This window comes from Marmota marmota, unplaced genomic scaffold (assembly GCF_001458135.2).
Source record: "Marmota marmota marmota unplaced genomic scaffold, marMar, whole genome shotgun sequence".
NCBI lineage: Eukaryota > Metazoa > Chordata > Mammalia > Rodentia > Sciuridae > Marmota > Marmota marmota.
The window spans coordinates 17,279,169-17,302,769 of NW_026000196.1; the positions used below are offsets into that span (position 1 = coordinate 17,279,169).

Below are 23,601 nucleotides of genomic sequence, written 5' to 3' on the forward strand. Positions count from 1 at the left end.
AAATAATTCTTGCATCTTTAAATGAAAAAAGGAGGTAATGAGGGCACCCATGTGTCTGCAGTGGGCTCCATGGGCATTTCTGCAGTGACTGTGGGATATTCCAGGGGATCTTGAGCAGAAGACACTCTGCCTCTCAGAAGGAAATGTGTCCAGTACCCAGGAGAGTGGGGCTGCTATTGGCAGTGGTAGGAGGCAGGGGGTTACCTTGTCTGCCCCACACTCGGTGCCATCCAGGGGAGGATCCAGCTTGGTCTTGCAGGACGTATCTCCTTCTACCAGGCACCACAGTCCAGCGCACATCAGATGCTACAGAACATGGAAAGGAACTGTGACTGACAAGAACACCCACATGCATGTAGGCTATAACTGGGGTCAGAAGTGTAGTCCAATTAACCTTGAATTTGGGATCTGAAATGTAGGGAAGAGGGAGGGTCATGAATTGAGATGTTCAGAAAACAGGAGCATCGTTTCATCTGGTTTATTGAGCTCAATGAAATTCTGCGAATTTATTCCTAGGAGGGCTTGTCTCATAGGATTGAGTTTAACAGTCCACCATCTGGTAATGAGGATCTAAGAAGCATCAGGGAGACAGCCTCTGCCTCCTGGGAGTAATAAGCAAACAATTGCTTCCACTTAATGTATTGAGGGATAAGGCAGGCACCCACCGGCTGCACTGAGCTCACAGGAAATGAATGTAACCTAACTTCGTTAGACAGGGTTTGTTGGAAGAAGCTGAGGCCAGAGGGGTGAGCAACTGTCATGAGGCTCAGAAATGAGAGTCCAGATGAAGGGCCTGAACCCCATGGGGTTACAGAGGCAGCCTTCCACGTTCCCTGCCTGGTTTCTAACTCAGCTAAGCTGTGCATAATTTCTCACAGCATTTCTTCTAGAGAATTTCACAACTGCACAACTATACAATTGCAATAATTAATTCTACTGAAACAGGAATGGGCATTTAAAAATACAGACTCTCAACTGTATTAATAAGAAATGTGGACATTGGCAAAGTGCTCAGAATGAAACAATTCATCAAAATCATTGAGGTTGACGTGGCCAGTGTCCTTCCCCAAACGACTTACATGCAGACAGCATCATTAGCTATGAGGTGATTGGGGGGGGGGTGTCAGGCAGCACCCATATCCCACTTGGGGGGTAGGGAAGGATTCTGAGGCATCATTTTGCTCGGAGGTTACAGGCGGGATAGCGCCATTGCACATGGCAGTCAGCTACCCATCAATGCACCTTTCTTGACTTCTCCCCTGCCATAGACAGCCCCCTCACGGTATTTCCTGGGATCACTTCCCAGATAAACTACTTGCACCCAAATCCTTGCCTCATGGCCTGAAAATTGAAAACAGATGTGCTTAAGGATCTTTTAAAGACACAGTGCTTCCTGGATGCCAAACCCAATCATGGCTAAGAGGCCTGAGCTGGAATGGGGAGACACGATCCTCCAGAGTATGGCTAGGGGATCTGTTGGTGTGCCTCAGGCAAGGAGTGGGGGCCCCTGTGATGTGGACAGCACAGTTATGGTATGGTTTGCAAAGGGTGTGCTGTGCTTAGTTTAGAGGTCTGCCGATCCAAGTAATCTCAAACATCTGCATGGACTAGATGCACAACTGTGCTGTCTACTGTCAAAAAAAAAAATGTTTAGAGGTCTAAGGGACAAAAATAAATAAGAGAAAGGGAAGGAAAACAGAGCTGAAGGGTGCTTTTAAAAAGAGCTAAGAAAAGCCCACAGCAGCCCTTTCCCCTTTGCAAATATGTAGAAGCTTATCTGTGCCCTTAAAGAAGTCAGTGATTCTAGTGGAATACTGTTCAGAAAAGCTTACACGTTCCTATTACTGTTCACCTCTCAACGGAGTGGTAAAAAGATGAGAGCGCTGAGTGCAGCACAGCTGGTCCCATAAAGACTGACTGCACCTCATTAAATGCTTGATTCCTTGCACTTTGACCTCAGAGTTCTTCGAGAGTGTTGCATCCATGTGCAGACACGTGTTCATGAGGCAAGGCTGACCCAGGAGGGAATTTATGGGGTAGGAGTGCTTGGGATGAAGAGGAATAACAGCCACATCAGGAGACGGGGGGAGAAGGTGGTGTGAACCATTTATTATGCACTTTATAGACAGTACTTTCCCATAAACCTTTTCTAATCATCAAAGAGATGGAGAACAAGGTTAGGCAGAGACTTCTCAAATAGAATCCTCCCCATACTAACCAGAAATGAAAAAATTAATGAATTATACTATATTAAAGTTAAGAATTTTTGTTTAACAAAAGACAACTATAAGAAAATGAAAGAAGGTATTTGTAACACATGGGGGAAACAATCTTAATACATATAACCAACAAAGTGTGTGCACTAGAATGTAGTTAAAGAAGAAAACAACCCCAGCTTTCTCTAGATCAATTAAGGAGAAGACCCAGAAAAATGGATAGAAGACTTAAACAGATACATCCCAAAGGAGAATATTTAAATGGCCAGGAAACATATAAGAAAATTTGCTCAATCTCTTTAGTTATCAGAGAAAAATACATTAAGACCCACCATCAGATGCCTTTGTATACTCACCAGAATGGTTAGAATGAAAAGGATGGGAATTCCAAGCGTTTACAAGACTCTTGTGCATTGGTGATAAGATTATAACTTGAAACAACAACTTTAGAAACTCTTTGGCAGTCTTCACTAAAACTGAAGACATACATTCCAATACCCAGCAATTCTACTCCTAAGTATGTTCGGACCTGTGCGTGTGTTCCTCAGGGGTCAAAGTACTGACCTCAAGTGATGGGTCACAAGGAAAACAGAGGTGGTGCACTAAAAATAATGTAACAAATTATGTTTGAACTATGTGCTTAAGGTTTATGTGAAACATTAATGTACTTTTTATTTAGACTTGGACCCATTCTCAAGATATCTCATTATTTCTATGCAAATATTCCTCAAAGACATTCCAACGCTATTTGGGTTAGTCTCAAGGTAGAAGCCACCCAAACATCCATGAACAATAGACAAAATATGATGCTTAGAATGATGGAATCACGTATGTTTTTATTTATGTAAAGTTCAAAGACAAGTAAAACCATGGTGTTGAGAATCCGAATGGTGGTCAATTTTGTGTTCAACTTAAAAAGAAGGAAAAGGGGAATGAGCAGAAAAGAGACTCTGGAATTGCAGTCTCTGACCCAATCTGGACCACCAGCATTGCCCTGTGGGCTCAAGCCAAGCAGTCATTCTGCTTCAAATTCATTTTCACTAACAGACAAATGGGTGAACCACATGACTGCCTGTCACTGCAATGTCTTCTAGATTAAAAGCTGGAATTCACATCTTGCTATACAAATTATAAAGTGCTCCAAAGTCTGTCATCCTTTGCCACATGACAGAACCAGGAGGCAATCTGTGGAGGTCAAGAGGCTCAGGCTGGGTCAGAAACACAGTCTAAAGAAAGAAAATAAGGTAACAGAAAGGGTATTTTAATATGAAGTCAAGACCCTGACCTGAAATGAAAGATCATCTCAGTCTCAGATTGGAAAGGAAAACTTTGTTCCAAGAAAAATGGCAAAGAATGATGAGCCCAGAGGCATGTCCTGATAGGTTATTAGATGTCAAAGATAAAGCAAGTATTCTTTGGACAGCCTGGCAATTGCATCAAATCACAGATAACAGGAAAAGACATCTTCCATGTGCAGATGCCTCTGCAATAGCATTACATCAGAAGCAGAAGAGAAATGCTGATAAGACACAAGGAAAGGACACGTGACCAGGAAGTTTGTACAAGTTGACATCCCTAATTTAAAAATTCACAATCTGAAATGTTCCAAAATCTGAAACTTTTTAAGCTCCAACAGGATAGATAGTAACAGTAGGAAATTTCCACTCCTGACCTCCTGTGCTGGTCACAGTCAAAATACAGGCACACTAAAAATGTCATGTATATGCAAGCTAACAGCAAGATATTATGGAGCATGACTGGAAAAATTTGAAGAAGAATACAGAAACAAACATTTAAAAATTAAATATATAATTTTAGAAGAAAAAAATCAATAAATGGTAACATCACTGAATGAGAGAATTGATGGCTAGAATGGAATTGAACATACATGTTATGTGCCTGTATGAGCATACCATGATGGACTCACTTTTAGGTATATCCATAAAGTACCAATTTAAAATAAACAAATAAATGAATAAATAGAAGGAAGACCAATATAGTAGAGGAAGGGGGATGGAGGAGGGGATGTACAAATATGTGAAAATGAATCCCATTATTATGTATAACTATAATACACTAATAAAAGCATTAAAAATATGAAGACAAAAGGAAGAAGGGAAATACAAATGATGGGTAAAGAAACAGGGAGGACTAAGAGGGAAATAGTAGCATGCATATGTTAATATGCCTGAGAGAGTAGATTTGGAGCAGAAGAAAGACTGGAGAAGACACAAGCTGACAGCAAAGATCAGTCAGAATAGAGATCCCCACTTAATAGCGGGAGGCTATCCTCCAATATGAAGTGACATCTGTCTCTCACTATGCACACCTTTGAGGGACACCACCCTTTTGACTATGGGATAAAAACTACTGGCTTGCTTTAAATTTTTTTTTAACTTAAAGACATTTCATTTTTAAAAGAAATTTTAAATATCACTAAGAATAGAAAACTTGAGTGTTTGCCTGGGAATAAAGAAAGAGACCAACTGTGAGGGGCAGGATGATGGAAATGCTCTGTGTATTGATTGGTTACAAAACTGTGCAATCGTCAAAATTCATAGTGGACATTAGAAAAGGACAATTTTACTGGATGTAAGTTACAATTTTTTTTCTCTTTATTTTTAGAGAAAGTGATACTGGAAAGACAGGAGCTAAAAATTTACCTGAGTTGAGAAAATACAGGACTTATGGTATTCTTTTGTATACAGTAAAAATAATTATCACGGTATAAAGAAGAGTAAGATGAGAGATACCTCCAGCACGCAAAATGTTTAAAAATATTTTTAGAAACAATATGCTTATACAAAGGTAATATACCTTTGTTTGATTTGATAGTTTGACTTGAAAACTGGATCTAGTTGTTTATAAGAACTAACTTCAAATATGTATATCAATTTATCCGACTGATATTGAGAAGCTCTTCAAAATCTATCTGTGAGTTTAAAAGTTTAGCAAACTCATCTTTGCCTATATAGCACAGAGCTGCAGCAGATCAGCTGGTAGCACTCGACTGTACAGGCGACTCTTTCTTAGAGGCCTTGAAGTATAGTGTCAAAGAGAGCTGCTGTCCAGCTTAGTTTCCCTTTGGCTATTTAATGTGTAGATAACAAAGATGCAGTCTCAACCAGAAAATAGCATAAATAGAAGTCTCTGAAAACAGGAAAGACTGAAGTCCCATGATGTCACGCCTACTTCCAAGCAAAGCAAAGGTACTAAGCCAGGAGAGTCCTAACTAGGATGCTTTTAAAAGCACTGTTTTTGGTTTAAGGTTTGGCATCAACATTATCACATTCATCATTTTCCTCATCTTCCTCCCTCTTCTTGAAGCATTTTCATATATCTACTAGCTTAAACCTTCTTCAGGAATATATCTCCAAGAAGGAATATATCTTGAGAAACTAAAACATCTCTGATTCCACTGTTGTATTTGATAAACCACTGTCAGTACTTTCTCTTTTCTTTTCCACTGGCACATTTCAAGGTACTGGGAACAGCCTCTGACCAACCAGCTAGCAAAAAACAGAAGTGCTTTGCCCAAGAACCTGCCAGGAAAGGAGTGCTGCCAATAACTACTCAGGAAGCTTGGAGGTGAATACTTCCCCAGTTGAACTTTTGCATGAGACTGCAGACTGGGAGCCAACACCCTTTGCAGTCTTGTAAAAATGCTGTGAAGGCCTGGCTAAGCCATGCTTGTGTCCTCAAACCACAGAACCTGACAGGTAAGACATGTGTAATGTGTTAAGCCAATATGTTCTGTGGTAACTTGGCAATATGGTAAGAAGCAATAAAGACTTAACCCAGGTATATATTTTGTTTTCTTTTTAAAAAATATGGAATGCTTCATGAATTTGCATGTCATCCTTGCCCAGGGGCCATGCTATTCTTCTCTGTATAATTCCAATTTTAGTATATGTGGTACTGAAGTAAGCACCAGATACATTTTTTTGATACACTTCCAAACACCAAAGACAAGAGATGATCTTTAAAGTACCCGGGAAGGGCGGGGGGAACATGGAAGATTAAATATTAAATATATTCAGTCAATTACAGAGAAATCACTGGAACAAGAATATCAATCATAATATCAAACATAAGATACAAAATGCAAAGAAAATCCAGAAAGCACAATGGGAGTCAGCAAAAAGAAGCAATCCAAAGAGAAATTATAATACAAAACAAGGTGCAAGACCTAGGATTAGATATCTGACCTAACATTAAATGAGCTAAACTTACCTATCAAAGAATCCCTCAGATCACAAACCAAAACTATTTTCTAGGTAATAATAATTAGGGTTTGGCAGCAACATTATCACATTCATCATTTTCCTCCTCATCTTCCTCCCTCCTTACACTCCTTATACTGTTAACAGTACAGTTCTCAGTGGGGATTTTTGGCTGTAAATATCTATACATAAAATAGCTTAGCATTAAACCTCATGAAACAAAATTTGCTTGAAACAGGAGGAAAAACAACAACAACAACAAAGAAATTAGCAGAAGAGTTTACCTCATCTTAATTTATCACAAATGGACAAAAATATAAGAATATAAAAGATTTAAATAACATAACAAGTTAGATATCATTGACAGAATTCTAGACCCTGAAAACAAACACACCTTCAATGTCATGGAATGGTCATTAAAACTAGCCTCAAAAAATATGGAAATTAAAACCACAGTACAATGTAATAAAATAGGAACTAAATTTTAGAAGTACTAGGGAATAAATAACCTTTCCACCTGAAAATCTTAAAACTCTTCCTTAAAACAACTTTGTGGTCAAAGGGAAAAATCACAATCCAAACTGCAGATAATGAAGAAAATAATGAAAATGAAAACATTACATATCAAGATGCACACAGTACTTGGAATAATATTCAGAATCTCAAACATATGTGTTAACCCACAGGGAGAAAAATTAGTGTTCATTTCAAGAAGTTTTAAGAAGTTTGAAAAGGAAGGAGGATTGCAAGTTCAAGATCTGTCTCAGAAACTTAGGGAGAACTATCTCAAACTAAAAAATAAAAAGGGCTGGGGATGTGATTCAGTGGTAATGCACCCCTGAGTTCAATCCCTAGTACCACAACAAAACAAAACAAATACTGCAAGAAGTCATGATGAGACTTAGATATATTTCACTTCCTACACACAGGTTACACAAAAGAACATTTAAAACTCATGTTTTAGCTAAAGGTATAATTTCTTTAATATAAAAAATTCTAACAAATCATTTTAAAAGGATCAATAATCCAATACAGATAACCTAAAATAAAAAATGATTTAAGAAGACGGTTTACAGGCAGGACATGGTGGTACATGCCTGTAATCCCAACTATTCAGGAGGTTGAGGCCCAAAGGACCTCAAGTTTGAGGACAGCTTCTGCAACTTAGCGAGGCCTTGTTTCCAAGAAAGAAGGAAAAAAAAAAAAGCTGGGAATACATTCAGTGGCACAGTGCCCCTAAGGTTGAACCCCCAGTATGGTGGTTGGGGGTGGGGAAGATAGTTTACAGAAAAGAATAAACTGGCTCATCAATACTTGAAAAAATGTTCAAACTCTAATGAAAGAAATGCAGTTCCACCTGCACTAGACTCATTCCTTAAATGCTTTGTCTGTCAAAGATCAGAAACACTGGGTGAAGCGCAGGGAAGCAGGTACTTTCCTATGTTGCTTATGAAAATGTGAATGGAGACCAACTGGGCAAAATCTCTGAATGACTGATAAATACATGTGATTTCATGTAAAGTTCAGAGACAGGTAATACTAACCTGTGGGTCCAGAAAGTAAAATGGTGGTTATTGCTATGGTGAGGGAATAGAAGTGGGTAATAGGGACGCTTCTAGGACGCCATGATGCTTACTTCCTAATGTACAAGTCATAATTGTGGGCTCAGTTTGTGAAAAATGAATGTAACCGTATACTTAGGATTTTGCACACCTTTCTACGTGTTTCATCTTGTGTTATGGGGGACCACAATTACAAAATTTACATATGAGCAAACATGATCTTTTATCCACATCTAAGCATTTATCCTATAAAGGGTTCTCAGTCTGTGGAGAGGTTTGCCTCCAAAAGTCATAAGAATGATAATACCTTAATTAGCAAAGTGGTTGAAGTTGATGTCACCAGTCATAAGACATATTAACCTTACCACCTCAGTTGTATTCTTCCCAGTAATGCATAACTTCAACCTAGTTATAAAAAACATCAGACAAACCCAAATGACAAAACTCTCCAATGGTATCAAGGTCATGAAAGATGAGGAAAGAATGAGGAATTGTCATAGCCTGAAGAGACAATACTGACCAAATGCAAAAGGGGCTCCTGGTTTGGAATGTGGTACAGAAAAAGGACACGAATGGGAAAACTGGTGAAATCCAAATGCTTAGTTCATTGTAAGGATTTTAAAAATCTTTAAATTTTTAAACTGATATATAAATTGTACACAATTATGGGGCACCGTGTGCTGTTTCAATCATGTATACCTTCTGTGATGTGAAATCGGGTTAAGTGTATCTATGTCCTCAAACATTTATAATTTCTTTGTAAATTTCTTGGTCTTAATGGTTCTATGATGTTATGGTTTGGATGTAAGGTGTCCCCCAAAAGCTCATGTGTGAGATAATGCAAGAAAGTTCAGAGGAGAAATGATTAGAGTCTTAACCCAATCAGTGATTTAATCTCCTGACAGGGATTAACTGACTGGTAACTGAAGTAGTGGGGTGTGGCTGGAGGAGGTGGGAATTAGGACGTGGCTTTGGAGTATGTATTTGTACCTGGAGAGTGGAGTCTCTCTGCTTCCTGATCACCCCATGATGCGAGCTGCTTCCCTCCGCCACACTCTCTGCCATGATGTTCAGCCTCATCTCCGGCCCTGAGAAATGGAGCCAGCCTTCTATGCACTACGACCTCTAAAACTGTGAGCCCTCAAATAAATCTTTCCTCCTCTACAATTGTGCTGGTTGGGTCTTTAAGTCATAACAGTGAGAAAGCTGACTAAAATATATGATTAAAGAAGATGTTAACAAAAGGAGAAGTTTGGTGTGTGGTATGTATTATTTTTGTGCCTCTTCTTTGAAAGCAAAAATTATCTCACAATAAAGTTAAAATCTATCACAATCTATAGTTAGAAAGAAAGTTAAAAGGGGGGGCAACTATATTTTTACTAGTATTGACCAATTCCAAGATGCACTGTTAAGAGAAAAGAAGGCAAGATTTCACAAAAATATGGTGAGGCATGCTAGCGTTTATAGGGAAAAGGAAATGTATAAATGGTTGTATTTTGAATTTTTGCCTTAAGTATATATTGCTTACTCATAAAAGAAATAACATAATTCCAAAACATTCACAATGATAACCGAATGTCTATAGTAGAAGTGGTCTCTGCTATAGTTTGGATCATAAATATCCCTCAAAGATTCATGTGTTAAAGTCTTGGTCCCGGCTCGGTGCTTTTGGGTCCTGGTGAAAACTGTGAGAGATGGGGACTAGTGGGAGGTCTTCCAGTCATTAGAGGTTTGCCTTTGAGGGGGCCAGAGGATTCTAGCTTGTTCCTCTTTCTCATTCTGCTTCACAGCTGCCATGAGATAACGAGATCTGCCTTATCACTTGCTCCCCACCATGATGAGCTGTCTTGTCACAGGCCCAAAAGCAATAGAGCCCAATGACCCTGGACTGAAACCTCTGAAACCATGAGACAAATTAAAACTTCTCTTATTATAAGTTGATTATCTCAGGTATTTTGTTACAGTAACATATAGCTGACTGACATAGACTTTGTGTAATTATTTAGTGCCCACAAGCTGTTTACTAAGTTCTTATTAGATGAATTAGAAAATGTCAATGACTTTTCCAGAACAAATTCTTTCATTGTATCCTCAATACCACTACTTCTTTAAGTTCTCTTCCTCTTTCATCTGGATGACTGCAATCACTTTTCACAGGTCTTCTTGATTATAATCTCTCTCATACTCAACACACAGCTTGCAAATCTCAAACACAGACATCCAGTAAACCATCCTTCACTCTCTTCAGGACCCAGGGAAAACTCCTACTCCTGTCACAGGCCAGCCCAGATTCTCACTTGAACTCCTGTCCCTCTTCTTTCCTTGATACCTCCATGCATGCTTGTACTAAATGCACCAGAAAGCAATCTGCATCTTTGCAGAGGCAGCTGTTTTTATCTCAAGGGCTTTATCCTGTCCCTTCTGCAGGCTGTATAATGCTATATTGGAGATACAGGGCAGACAGTGAGCACAGCCTTCTGTCTGGGAGCTCAGTCCAGGACTAAATAAGTGGTCTCCACAGAGTCATATTCCTCTGCATTCTTCAAGGTCAAATCCAGGTGTTCATCTCTTGTGAAGGAAGTCTTTCCTCCATCCCCACCAGGAAGAGTCCCTCAGGGCTCTAACAGCACATTGACTTCATTGGACCTGCCAAGGGACACTTCCATATGTCTTACTTGTTGCACCCCTGGACACTGTCTCATCTCATTAGCTGGCACACAGCTGCAGCAGCAGCACATTTACATGCTGAAAGAATGAACACGCAAACAATGAATGAATGCATTTACAAGTAATAATACAATAATACTGGGTTTCAGCAAGGTCAGACAAAAGTGGACACAGGCTTAGCATGTACTAAGTCCAGGCATTCATTATATAAGTGCCTTCTCGGGATTATCTCATGACCACTCAAACCACTCTTGTGAGCTACACACTCACTGTTCCCATTTTACAGATGAGAAAATGGAGATACACGACTGATCTAAGATGTGGATCTGGGACTGTCCTGACCCACAAGTTATTCTGCCTCTCCCTCAGTCCCCAATTTCCTTTTCCTGCTTTCTCCACCTGTGATCTTGCATTCTCTGTATCAGCCAGAGGGAGTGCTCAGCATCTTGTCTTATTTGCAGTAGAACAGAATGCTTCTTGACCAGCTCTAGGCTGTTCCCTCTGCCTGCAAGGTCCTACAGTTTGAAGATCTCTGATCTAAAAACTCTTGGAGTCAAGAGTTTAGATTTTGGAGTTTTTCAGATTTTGGAATATTTGCATAGACTTTACTAGAGAGCATCCTTAATTCAGAAGTCCAAATCCAAAATCTGAAACTTCTTGAGCATTAAGAGGGATCAAGGATTTGTGATGCTTTATGTGGAAACTCCACTGGAAAGTGTAAGCCTTGGCTTTGATGAAATGTGGCACCTGAGGCTGGAAACATCAAGGGGAAGCTGCTTCAGTCAAATAACCATTGTGTCGGGGGCGGGTCCCAGATTCCTCCCAATTCTCACTGCCCATGACAGTTCTTGAACTGCAACAGAAAACCCCTAGTCCTGCAAACCACAAGAAAAATGAAACAGCTCTCTGGCTTAACATGTGTCACCTCACAAGCTACGTTTATGGTCTGGTGAAAGGCACATCCCGTCTGTCTGCCACACAATTCTTCAAAGTGCTGTGTGATAACAAAGCCAGCACCCAGCTTCCGCCCCTGGAGTACTATGTAAACACGAGAAGGTCTGAGTTTCTCACAATGACCTCCTGGATCATGCATGCAAGCCTTTACCATTTTTATTCAACTGGGGGTAACACTCTCAAGGACTGTGAAGGGGACTGATGTCTCTCTCTCTCCTTCTCACTGGGTACCCACTAGGAATTGAGAGAGCAGCTCTAATTCAAAGTGAGCCCCAAGGGGATGGTTATGTAAACTGCCTCAAAAATGTGTTGCTGATAACACAAGCCAAAGGGAGATAAAATAAAACTCCACTGGCTGGCTGCATGAAAAAGTGACTAATCCAAATTTTCCACAAATACTACTGCAGTTTGAAGTCTTCCCCCAGGCCGGCAAGCCAGGACTGCTTCTGGAAGGTTTCCTGCATCCCATGGCTACTTTTCCATGTTCCCGAGGGTAGCAGAGACCCTTACCTGGCTGAGGCTGGGTATTGCTCCATAAGGGTAGGCCCCAGGCACCCGGCCACTCAGCTGGCCTGGGGTCAAGAACTGAAAGATAACACACAACCTGCATTGTCTGGAGAGGCTTGGAGAAGGCAGTCTACTGTAAACTTTCAAACACTTCTGGAAAATTAGGGCTATCTGCTGCCAAAGTCCAACAGCTTCAAGAGGCTGCAGATGCTGGGCAGGAAGCTGAGACCCACACAGGCAAAAGAGCTTTCAGCTGGGCGTCCAGCGTCACATATGACCATGCAAGCCCTGTCTGAGTAGGGCAGGGCCAGGCCAGGCAGGCTCCCAGACCTTGCCAGCCTCCCACTCTGGCCAGGTCCACTGGCAATGAAGGGATAGATTTTATTTAAATCAGCAGTTTCCAAACCAGGCTGACAGTAAGAATCCTAGAGGGAGGCTATATAAAAATACAAATTTCTAAAACCCATGTCCCCTAGAGATTTTAGCGGGATACAGTAACTTCCAATAGGATTTGGAGTGGGACACAGTAACATCCAACAGTCTCTGGAGGAGGCTCTAATGACCCATTAAGTTTAGAACTGACTGATATCAGAAAAGAGTCCTGCTTCCAGGTAGCGTTATGACAACTTGAGCTTCTTGGATGCTACAAGAAGCTCTGGATCCATCAAGATGCTCAAGCAGTTCTCTGCAGGACAGAAAGAGGCTTTCCAGCCCTGGGACTGGGGATTTTCCAAGAGAGATACTGAGTGCTGGAGAGCAATCCCTGGGGGTTACAGACTTCCAGGGCACCAGGAGGAATGGAGAGGACAGCACAGGAAGACATAGAAAAGGAGAATCAGCCAATATAATGGTCAGCTAAACCAGGTCCCCTCCTTTCCCACTGACTCCAGGAAACAAGATTGCAGAAAAATGACAGAAGCAACACCGAGTGTGTGCTCCGTGCCAATTGCTCTAGTTCATCTGTTACTCATCTCTCATTACAACCCTATAATGTGTCCAAAGGATCTATTCTCCCATTTTGCAGATTAGAAGATTGAGGCATAAAGACTGTATAGTGTGTTCAAAGAAGTGGAGGCAGGAAGGCAGCCTGGGCAGCCTGACTAGAGAGCCCTTCCTTCTTTCCCACTGTGCTACAGATTGCACCTCCATGCTGTACCAATGGGAAAGAACAACATTCCATGGGAAAGCCAGGTAGAAAAGAACACTGAACCCCTCTAATGCCTGTGTCCACTCCAGACACTCACTTCCCTCCAATTAGCTCACAACTTCTTCGATTAACAATGTTCTGAGAAAAACAGTGTAACATGCACATTGCGGTCCCTTGCGAATGCCCTGGAACAAAAATCACATCTGTGCTCATGGTAACCACAGCTAGTGGAATCCCCTCTGAGCACTACCTTTCTTTGTACAGTGGCAGCCACGCCTAGGCTTCAGAGCAATGATAGAGTATGTTGCACAGAACACAGATGAGGGGTGAGTGGTCATTCCATAGTACCTTTCAACCTCAGATCCCCAGGTTTTGGAGTGCTGGTAATAGCAGCAGGAGAAATCCCCCTGCCGTGTGGGGCAGCGATAGTGGTCATGGTCAGGACACTGCCCTAACTGCCGCCTCCTTTGCTTTGTCTCCGGTTGTATACTCATTCTTCCTTTCAGTCGATAATGCCTAAATTTGGTCTTCCCACCCTTTTTCACCTGGCAGAATATCTAAGCTTTAAAGTCTTGTTAAAGAGTAACTTTGCTTTGCAGTGATGGAGGACAGGAGGAACTTGTAATCATAAAAGAGATTGATTGAACTAATTGCATAAAGTTCATTTCCCCTTTCTAATAAATATTTACCATCCAGTGTTTATATCTTTTATGTTTGGACTTTCTTGAAATACTTTCTTGAATTAAAAACATCACATTACCATTGGCTAAAAGAGGAGACGGTTGCATTTGCCAATAACTTCTACAACAAATGCCAGCTATTGAGGCCAATTTTTTTGTAGTTCATATTTCCATAGACAGCTTTGAGCCTTGTAATACCAGCATTCCGCCGACAGACATGAAAGATTCAATGGTAATGATGATGCTGCAGGAGCCTCCAGAGGTCTAAAAATTAAAATGGACTGCATTTTAATTATTTTTTTTGGTTCTATTGTATGCAGATGCTTAAGAATGCAGAAAACCTGGCTACTATTTGAAACCTGGGTGGCTCCCAAAGCAACTGTAGCAATGTTTCTCACATCATTTACCCTATTCCTTTGAGTGAGGATATGGTTCTTAATTCATGGGTCTTAAAACAGCTAGGAACCATGAGCACCCAGAGAAGGGTATACACAGAAGTCACAAGGAAGTGCTGCATTTGAAATTCTACCCAAAGAAGAGCAAAAGCTGAGTCAGGGCATCCCGTGTTTCCTGCTATGGGCAGACACCAACCTGCCACTCTCCAACACCAAGTCTCTGGTCTTTGTGGGTCCTGAGCATCTAGTAGTGCCGAGAAAGCCCCTCCTAGACTATGTTTGCCAATGCATAGTTATTACATAAAATTACCAGGAAAATAATTAAGTTGAAATATCATTTTCAAAATATAGATTTCCTAAAGTGCAATACTGTAATATAGGTTTGTCAACACATTGTCTATAATATAGAGGGGACAGCGTAACCAGTGTAATGCCGAAGGAGTGGGGAGTATACGATAGTTTGTGATGTCAGCCACAACTGTAATACATATGAGGATGTCTGTCATTCCTAATCACATGACTGTCCTGGGTCCTGCGGAGACTGCTGGGGTTTATTGCCAACCTTTCATAATGAAGGGAAACACTAACTTCACTTAGAAGTGGAAGAAAAATAAAGGTGCGATTGCTGTCCTAGCCCAGTTCGCAAATCCTTTGAAACTATCCAAAGGGCCCTGGTTTGGCACTCCTGCTTCAGTGTGGTCACGGGGATGCGTGGATGAGAGACGTGCTCCCTGAGAGGAGGGAGGCCTCTGCTCTCTACTTCCTGTCTGGAATGGGCTGGGCTCATCTTTTGGCAGATAACCTTTTGTTTCCCATAAGAGACAGCAGTGAAATGAAAACGGCCCACCACTAGTCAGGGTAGTTAGTATTGTTCTGAAAATGTAATCTATCAAGTTTCTTTTTCTTCTTGTTTTTATGTTCTGTATTCCAGAAAAGAAAATGTTCAACTCCTCAATACCGGTGTGTCTCACAGTTTTATTCCCTGGGCAGTGTCCAATCTCCACTATATTTCATTATTATTTTCTTTTCTGTAACCGGCTTAAAGTTCCAGACATTTTTAAGACAAAAGATACACAGACACAGACAGACACACAGAGAGTTGCCTCATTAATGCTTAGGTCCTTTTCCAAACTTCCCCTAATAGCTCTATACAGAGACCCCAGCCCAAGGTTCTGGCCAGTGAAGCTCCCATCAATACAGTCTTTAGGGGAGCCCCAGGCTTGGGAGCATGGATAATGTTCTCAATTTCCAAACATAAGTATAGTTTTTAAGAAAAGAGATTGCTCCATATTTTTGGAGTTGTAATTTCTTCACAATATCCTCTCCCCTTAAACTGCTGGCTGTGTGTTTTTCTTCCTTTTTACAACATCTAGTACATAACGGTTTTTGTTTCCCTATAAAAGGGGACCAAAAGTGGTTTAGTGATCTTTTTTTTTTTTTTTTCAGTGTTAGGGATTGAACCATGGCCTCAGGCATGCTAGGCAAGCACTCAATCACTGAGCTATATCCACAGCTCTGGTTTGGAGAATATTGTTCAGAATTTTGTATCACAGTTTTTTCTGAAGTAACTGGACATGCTTTGAGATGTTATGAAGTCACTTGTGTGATTCTGTCGTGAAGACTGGACAATTGGTGCTTTCCACCTGGGGACACAGGATGTTCATGGGGCTTCAAGAAGACTCACATCTAAATAGAACATGTCAAGAATCCTAATGCACTACTCTCTCAGTGGAATGGAGCACAAATGACTATACATTTATAATCCATCTTTAAATAATCTACTTCTAATGTCCTTAATCACAGGGATAAGCAATATATGACTGCATACATTTTATTTCCCTTGTTATCTTAAAAGCTATGACTCTCTGCTGCATCATTTACTGTTTGTTCTACACTTGATATTACACATCTTTAACTGATCACAATCTGTCTTTATCTGATATTATAGTGGTTCCCTTTATCCTTGGGAGATACATTCTAAGACCCTCATCGCCCAGGGATACAATCAAACCCTATATACACACTGTGTTTTTTCCTAATCATGCCTATTTATAATAAAGTTTAATTTATAATTTAGTACAGTAAGAGATTAACAGCAATTACTACTGATAAAATAATTATGACAATGTGCTCTATAAGTTATTTTAAGTTTATTCACTATTTCTGGATAAGGAGGGACTGCTGTTATTACACCTCACATATAGTATAAGAGTCAATATCATATTTTTAATTTCTCCCTTTCTGGCCTTTATGAATGCCATACATTTTACTTTTATATGTGTCATAACCCTAAAGTACTAAATTAGTTCCCTATGGCAAATTTGAACTGGTTTCCTACTGCTGTTACAACAAATTACTACAAATTTAGTAGCTCAAAACAACATAAATTTTCTTACAGTTCTAGAGGTCAGAAGACCAAAATCACTCCCAGGGGGCTAAAGTCAACTGGCAGCAGGGTTGATTCCTTCCGAAGACTTTTTCCAACTTCTCGAGGCCATCTGCATTCCTTGATTTGTGGCTCCTTCCTTGCATCACCCCAAACTCTTGGTTCTATCATGATATCTCCTCTCTCTCCTTTTGATTTGATCTCATGTCTCCCTCTTTTGAAGAACCCATGCAAACACACTGGGCCCATAATATCATCCAAGACAATTTTCCCATCCCAAGATAATCAATTTAATCATACCTGCAAATCCCCTTTTGCTATATAAAATAACATTCATACATTCTGGGGATTAGGACACGGAGAGCTACTATAAGTACAATTATTTATTTTAAAACAGCTGTTTAAATGTTCAATAATTTTTAAAAGACATTCAAGTATACTTCAATATGTCATATATTTACCCATGTAGTTACTACTTGCAGTGTGTTTCATTCCTTTGTGTAGATATATATTTTCATCTAGTATCATTTTCTGTTGAAAGATTTATTTTATTGTAATGTTTCTTATAGTGTATAAGCCTGTTCATGATGATTTTTTTCTAGCTTTTCTATAACAGGAAAAATTTGCATTTAACAATTTTTTGAAAGATATTTTTGCTGGGTATAGAATTATAGGCCATAATTCTGATGCCTATGTGAGCTCCTCAGAGTGTTCCTCTAACCCTTTCAGATGGCTCTTTGCCTGCCCTGGGGTAGTTTTTCCAAACACCAGCACTGACTAGTAAGTGGCATATTCTGAGGGGACCCTCTGCACATCTCTGGGGGTCTCTCTTTGGGCAGCTCTTTCTTTAGTACTCTGTCTTAGGAACCCTAGTTGCCTCAGTCCCCTGTAAAAGCAGCTCCATTTCCTCTACTAGGAAGACTGTGGCTTCCTTTCAGTTCTCCTGTGCTGCAGCCTGGAAGCTCTTCAGGCAGTTAGCAAGAATAATCCTAGGGCTCCCCTCAAAGGTAACAGGCTTCTGTTGTTTTATGTAAAGTGTCTTAAGAAATCACTCATTTTTTGATTGATTGATCAATCGTTTGAATTCAGACAGGAGAGTAAATCTGGCCCCTGTCATTCCATCTTGGCCAGAAGAAGAAGTTGGGGTGAGAAACTTAAAGGCATATTTGAGACCATGTCATTTCATAACGTGATATCCATTTCAATCCTCAAGGAAAAGAAAGGGTAATAATGACTACAAAGATCAATTATGGCACTGAATTAAAAGAACTGATTGGTTCTGGTGTCTCTGGCTACATGAGGAGGAATGAAGAGTTAAGACGATGCTTCATTTTTTCATAGCACCCAGGAATTCAATAGAGAAAAACGTGGATCCTATAAATGAACAGATAGATTGGTTCTGTCTCCCACAGGTGGGAACTGGCATTGTCCAGGAAGAAAATAACAACACAGCTATCAGCTCACCATATTGGGCACTAACTTTATGACAGAACCATTTCTCTACACTTTACATGTCTTAACTGACCAGAAGCCTGATATTTTACTAGTGAGGACACCAAGGCACAGAGAAAGAGAAACAATCACTAGGAACCAGCCTGCACTCACTCCCTACCAGACTCACTGCCCTTCCTTGAATGGTTCTTGTCCTGGGAGGGAGCCATGGGAGTGGTCTGCATGGACCCTTGCAAGACGTCTGGCAGATTCACCCTTTATGGTAGTGAACCAGATGGAGAACCGTGCAATCAGGTTTAGAGAGTAATATATCTCATGGGGAGGTCTCTAAGGATCTTTTTCTCAACTCTGCGCCTGTCCACAGATTCATCAGCAGGTGAGTGAAGCCACATAAGCAGGACTGTACAAACGTTCAGTTAGGGTCATGGCTGGATCCCAGAGCGACACATACTTATTGAGTGCCTACTGTGTGCCAGGCACTGCTCGTGGCAGTCGAAAATTACTGGTGAGCAAAAGTTAAGATTACTGTCCTTGAAAGATTTTTGATCTAGAAGAGGGGAATTACCAGTCATAATAAGTAAGTGCACTACGCAGCATGTTAAAAAAAATAAGTATCTGGAAGCAGTGCTTTCCCTTAAGGGGTCAGTTGGAAGTCGGTGCTGCAAGGGTGGGCAGAGGAGGGCTACTGATCATAGTGTCAAGCAGGGTAGTCGGGATAGGTCGCATTGAGAAGGTTACATTCAAAAACAACAACTACAAAAAATCTCTCCTCAAAAAAGATGAGGAATGATTCATGTAGATAACTAAGAGAGGAGCTGCCAGGCAGAGGAAGGGGCTGCATACAGTGGGGCATGACCCCGCTGGGAGCTGCAGGAAGGCAGCAGGATAGCTGCAACAGAGCAGGTGAAGAGGAACACAGAAACTACATGGTAGGGGGCAACGCGGCGATCTTGTTCCAGAAAGCAGGGAGGGATGGCAATAGAAGACGTCTGTGATCCTGCCACACTGAACTCATTCTGGAGCACATACTTCTATAGGCACAGAGGGAGCAGTCTGACCACACTGTGATCCCTGGAATCCAAACCTGTGCTGGTATCTTGGTCTGGATCTGACTTAGAGGACCAGCCCAGACCCAGGGCAGTGTGTCCCAAATGTCTGACCTTCCACGGTAGTGCAAAAGCATTAGTGAGACATGTTCTCCAGCATGAGCAGTAGCTGCCACCTCACTGTCAGAGTCCTTGCAAGTGGAACAATGACTAGTGACTAGCAGACGCTGGCAGCCACCATGGTGACTCCACTACTTCACTCTCCCCACCCCCCGCACATAATGACTCCTGCTATTGGGGCAGAAAACACTATTTTATTTGATTACTGGTGCAACACTCAAGGTAAAAGCAAGTAAGAAAACATGAGGTGCAGTTCCTGGGGAGCTGTGGGATTAAAAGTTCAATTTCATGGCATCTTACAAATGGGAAGATCGCATTACAAATTTATTTGCATTTTGAGTCTCTAGGGGATAAGGAGCTACAAAGCTGACCTAACCATTCATTATTTGTCGACCTCTAATGGTCCTCTTTAAATGAAAAGATGTTAATGAAGGAAAATAAAATATCATGTAGCCTTCTCTCTCTTGGGGTCTTTGAAGACAGATTCCCTTCTCTCCCTCAGTAATAGACACACTGGGCTTTCCTTCCTGACCATCCTCTTACATCCCTAAGTGCCTAAGTGTTGCAGTTAGGGTACTGTACAACAGTGCAAGGGCAGAGTCTAGCCCGGGAGATTTCTGGTGCCCAATATGTGTCTCCCTTCCTCAACCCCAACTTCCTGCAATCACCTGGCTCCTAGAGGGAAAAATGGCTCAGCTTGCAGGGAAGGTGGTCTTTGTCCAGATCCACCCATTCAATCTTACACCCTGGAAGGCCAGCTCCTCTGACCTGCCTCCTCTCAGCAGCGCTGGGTAGGACTCCCTACTGGGCACTCTGAATCCACTGGGAACCTCCCCTTCTCAACCCTAGGGAGGGCCCTTCTGTCTTCCCTAAATGCTCAGTGTCTTTGGGAGGGTTCTAGACGTATATCCTCGTGTTGGTCTTGTACTGAGCTTAACACCATCAAAGGCCCCCCTGAAAACTGCTCTCTTGATATTTGTATCATCGATTCACTTTGGAGACTGAAAATGAAGTGTAAGCAAACTGAATGCTCTTGGCAGACACATACATATAGAAACGAGAGCTTTAATGGTCAAGCTGTGCAGAGGCTGATGAGGAGCATTAGACATGGAAGGCTGCTGGGGCAGTCAGAATCCTGGCACTGATCACACTGCCCAGGGGACCAGCAGAGGAGGATTTAGAACAACACTGTGGATAAGTGTCCTTGGGAAAAACAGCTGGCAGTCGGTACCAGCTGGGTGTTGAGGTGCTGCTGTTCTCATACCCCAAACAGTGCCGTGCCCCACCTGCAGGATGTCACCCCAACTCTTAGATAGGAAGTCCTCAAGAGGTAGCATGAACTCCCTGTGAGTCGAGGCTTGCCAGGATCTGAGGCCTCCTTCTGTAGGCAGCCCTTGTGGACCTGTCTTCCTTGGTTTGGGTTCTGTTGTAAGTTCCTGGTCAGCCCTCCACAGATCCTTCCTGGGACTAGATGCTGTCCTGAGCCCTGTGCTTAGCTCTCTCTTGGGCTGCCTGCCCCTGGGTGGCTCCTGAGCCCCACAAATCTCTAAATACTTTCCTTTATTCTGTCCTTCTTCTGCCCCAGGGTGGGGCAGGCTGTGCTCCCTAGCTGAGTTCCACTGGAATGCAGGCTTCTCTGGACATTCTGGACCTCCTGTGGCTGTTACACAGATGGCCATGGGCATGGTACCTATCCTGCCCCAGGTCCCAGCATGTTTCTCTTGGTACTCTCCATCTGCAGAATGAGCCAAGCCATGGGCCTCCCTCTTTGCTGCACAGTGAAAAAGTGTGTGCTCTGGGTGCGAATGCACTTGGATTCAAATCCTTGTTTTCCTACCTACTAACCAAGACACTGTGAATGGCCACTTACTTAGTTTGATTTGCTCTTATCATCTGTAATGTGGAGATAGAATCTAGGGAGTTATGGTGAGAACTAATTGGGAGCATGGAGATTAGACACTTTGGGACCAGACACATAGACGCTGCTCCATAAATGCTATTTAATAGGGTTATTATCACTATTATATAACTGATTTATTACATTTGAAATTTTCTCCATCTGACATTCTCCAACATTTAACAGTTTTTAGTCCTCTTCCTTATCTTTGCAAAGTTTGAAATCAGATGATGTCAGATCACTTCCAAGAAGTATGGGTCACTCTTCTTTCTCTAGCATTCAAAATTTTTCATGCTAAAATACTAGGCTTCTCTTTTTCAGTAGAAAGCCTGAAGCATCCCCCTTCAAAACTGCCTTGTATGCAGGGACCTGAAACACAAGTGTGGGCATGCATGCATGTGTGGCTATCTACGCTACATATGTGCAAATGCCTCTGAATGTGTGTTATGTACACATATATGCACATGTTAAGTGTGAATACCTATATCAGTGGCCCTTCCTGAGCCAGCTTTCCCCTGGATGCTTACCTCCATGTTTTTGCAGAAGGTGGCATTGGTGCCGAACAGGATCTGGCACTGCTCATTGGCGCTGTAGTGCATGCCTGGCAGCTTGTGAGGGAGGCGCACTGCATGCTGGCTCCTGGGGTCTGTGACCAGCAAACAGGTACTGACTTTGGACCTGAAACAGCCAAGAGGTAAGCTGACTTGCAAATGTACTATTCAGGTTTTTGATTTTTTGGTCTTTAAGAATGATGCACCTGGGCTGGGGATGTGGCTCAAGCGGTAGCGCGCTCGCCTGGCATGCGCGCGGCCCGGGTTCGATCCTCAGCACCACATACAAACAAAGATGTTGTGTCTGCCGAGAACTAAAAAATAAATATTAAAAAAAAATTCTCTCTCTCTCTCTCTCTCTCTCTCTCTCTTTAAAAAAAAAAGTTTAAAAAAAAAAAAAAGAATGATGCACCTTCAGGCTGCGGTTGTGGCTCAGTGATAGAGTACTCGCCTAGCATGCATGAGGCACTGGGTTCGATCCTCAGCACCACATAAAAATAAAATGAAGATACTGTGTCCACCTAAAACTAAAATAAATAAATAAATATTAAAAAAAGAATGATGCACCTTCAAGTGATTTATGGGAGAAGGACCCAGCACTGGACATGTGGATTGTGCTTTGTTTGCTTTTTGTTCCCACATGACTGCATGTGGATTATCAAGAAACCGGCCACTCAGGAGGGGCCCAGGAGCAACACCCTTGAAGCAAAGGGTCTTTAATGGGGAGTTTGACAAAAAATGTTTTTGAAATAAATGACCATGATATTTTCTTAGAATATGGTTTTTGGACAAAAGTTACTATGAATAAAGAACAAGTGTAATTTAAATAAAATCAAAGTGCTTATTTCCAACTTCACAAATTCTCTTTCAAAGATCTGTGGGGACAAGGCAGCTGTCTCACCTGACTACACCTGCTGCTGCCACCAAAGGCTGGCCAGTGGTACACTCTAAGGAGGACTTTAGGATTTCAATCAGAACAGAAATGCTTACTTACAATGAGAGGTATATTTCCAAAAAGGAAGCTTGATTAGAGGGTCAAAAATACTTTAATGCTTCCCCCCCTTCCATTCCTAAAGCAAGGCAGATGGTATTAAAAGGAAAACCCAGTAACTTGCCAAAATTCTTGAAAATTGCATGCATGCCAGTACACATAGCTGAGGCTGGCCCATCTTCTCCAGACTAAGACATTACTTGTCACCAGTGGAGTCAGCACTGTGTATGTGAGCAAATGAAAACACACTCTCTGGTTGTACCAACTCTGTTGGGTACAACAAATAACATCACATAGCTATAACATTTTACTAAAATTCTATGATAACACACACTCAGGGGAAGCAGACCATATTAAAACCAATGGGTTCATTTTTAAGCCTGTTTACCACTTAAGCAATTTCCCCATCAATAGGAAACATGAGAGAAGACCTAGACGATGCCTTTGCTGCTTTATCCCAGATTGCCTGAGTACTTTAATACCTTGGACTGTAAAGCTGCATATGTAGGTGAGATTCACTGACTCACCTCTGTTCTACAGATTAACATGACTAAGTAGAGAAGTACTCAGGGCACACACATCAATGCTATAAGCCAGCCTTGAGGGAGGTTGTATGTATGTGTGTATGTGCTGCAGTACTGGGGATTGAACCCAGGACCTCATGCATGCCAGATAAGTACACCACCACTGAGCTATACTCCCGTTCCAAGCCCCAAGGTTTCAACACTCTATGACCAGAACAGTCTGTGTGTACACTCAGTTTGACAAGGATCTGAAACTAGATGAGCAATTCTTCCACAGAAAATG

General features: G+C 41.6%; 1 protein-coding gene and 1 non-coding gene across 2 annotated transcripts in view; both read right to left on the reverse strand.

Annotated features, from left to right (window-relative positions):
* The window catches only part of Adamts17 (ADAM metallopeptidase with thrombospondin type 1 motif 17), a 344,255-nt gene that overhangs the window by 135,760 nt on the left and 184,894 nt on the right, over positions 1–23,601 (reverse strand). The window contains 2 exon segments of the mRNA XM_015493124.2: positions 205–306; positions 21,780–21,930. Of these exon segments, the coding sequence (XP_015348610.2) occupies positions 205–306; positions 21,780–21,930 (253 nt within the window).
* On the reverse strand, positions 6,041–6,147 carry LOC125612531. The gene has a single exon (XR_007342954.1). It is a non-coding gene; the product is annotated as a U6 spliceosomal RNA (small nuclear RNA).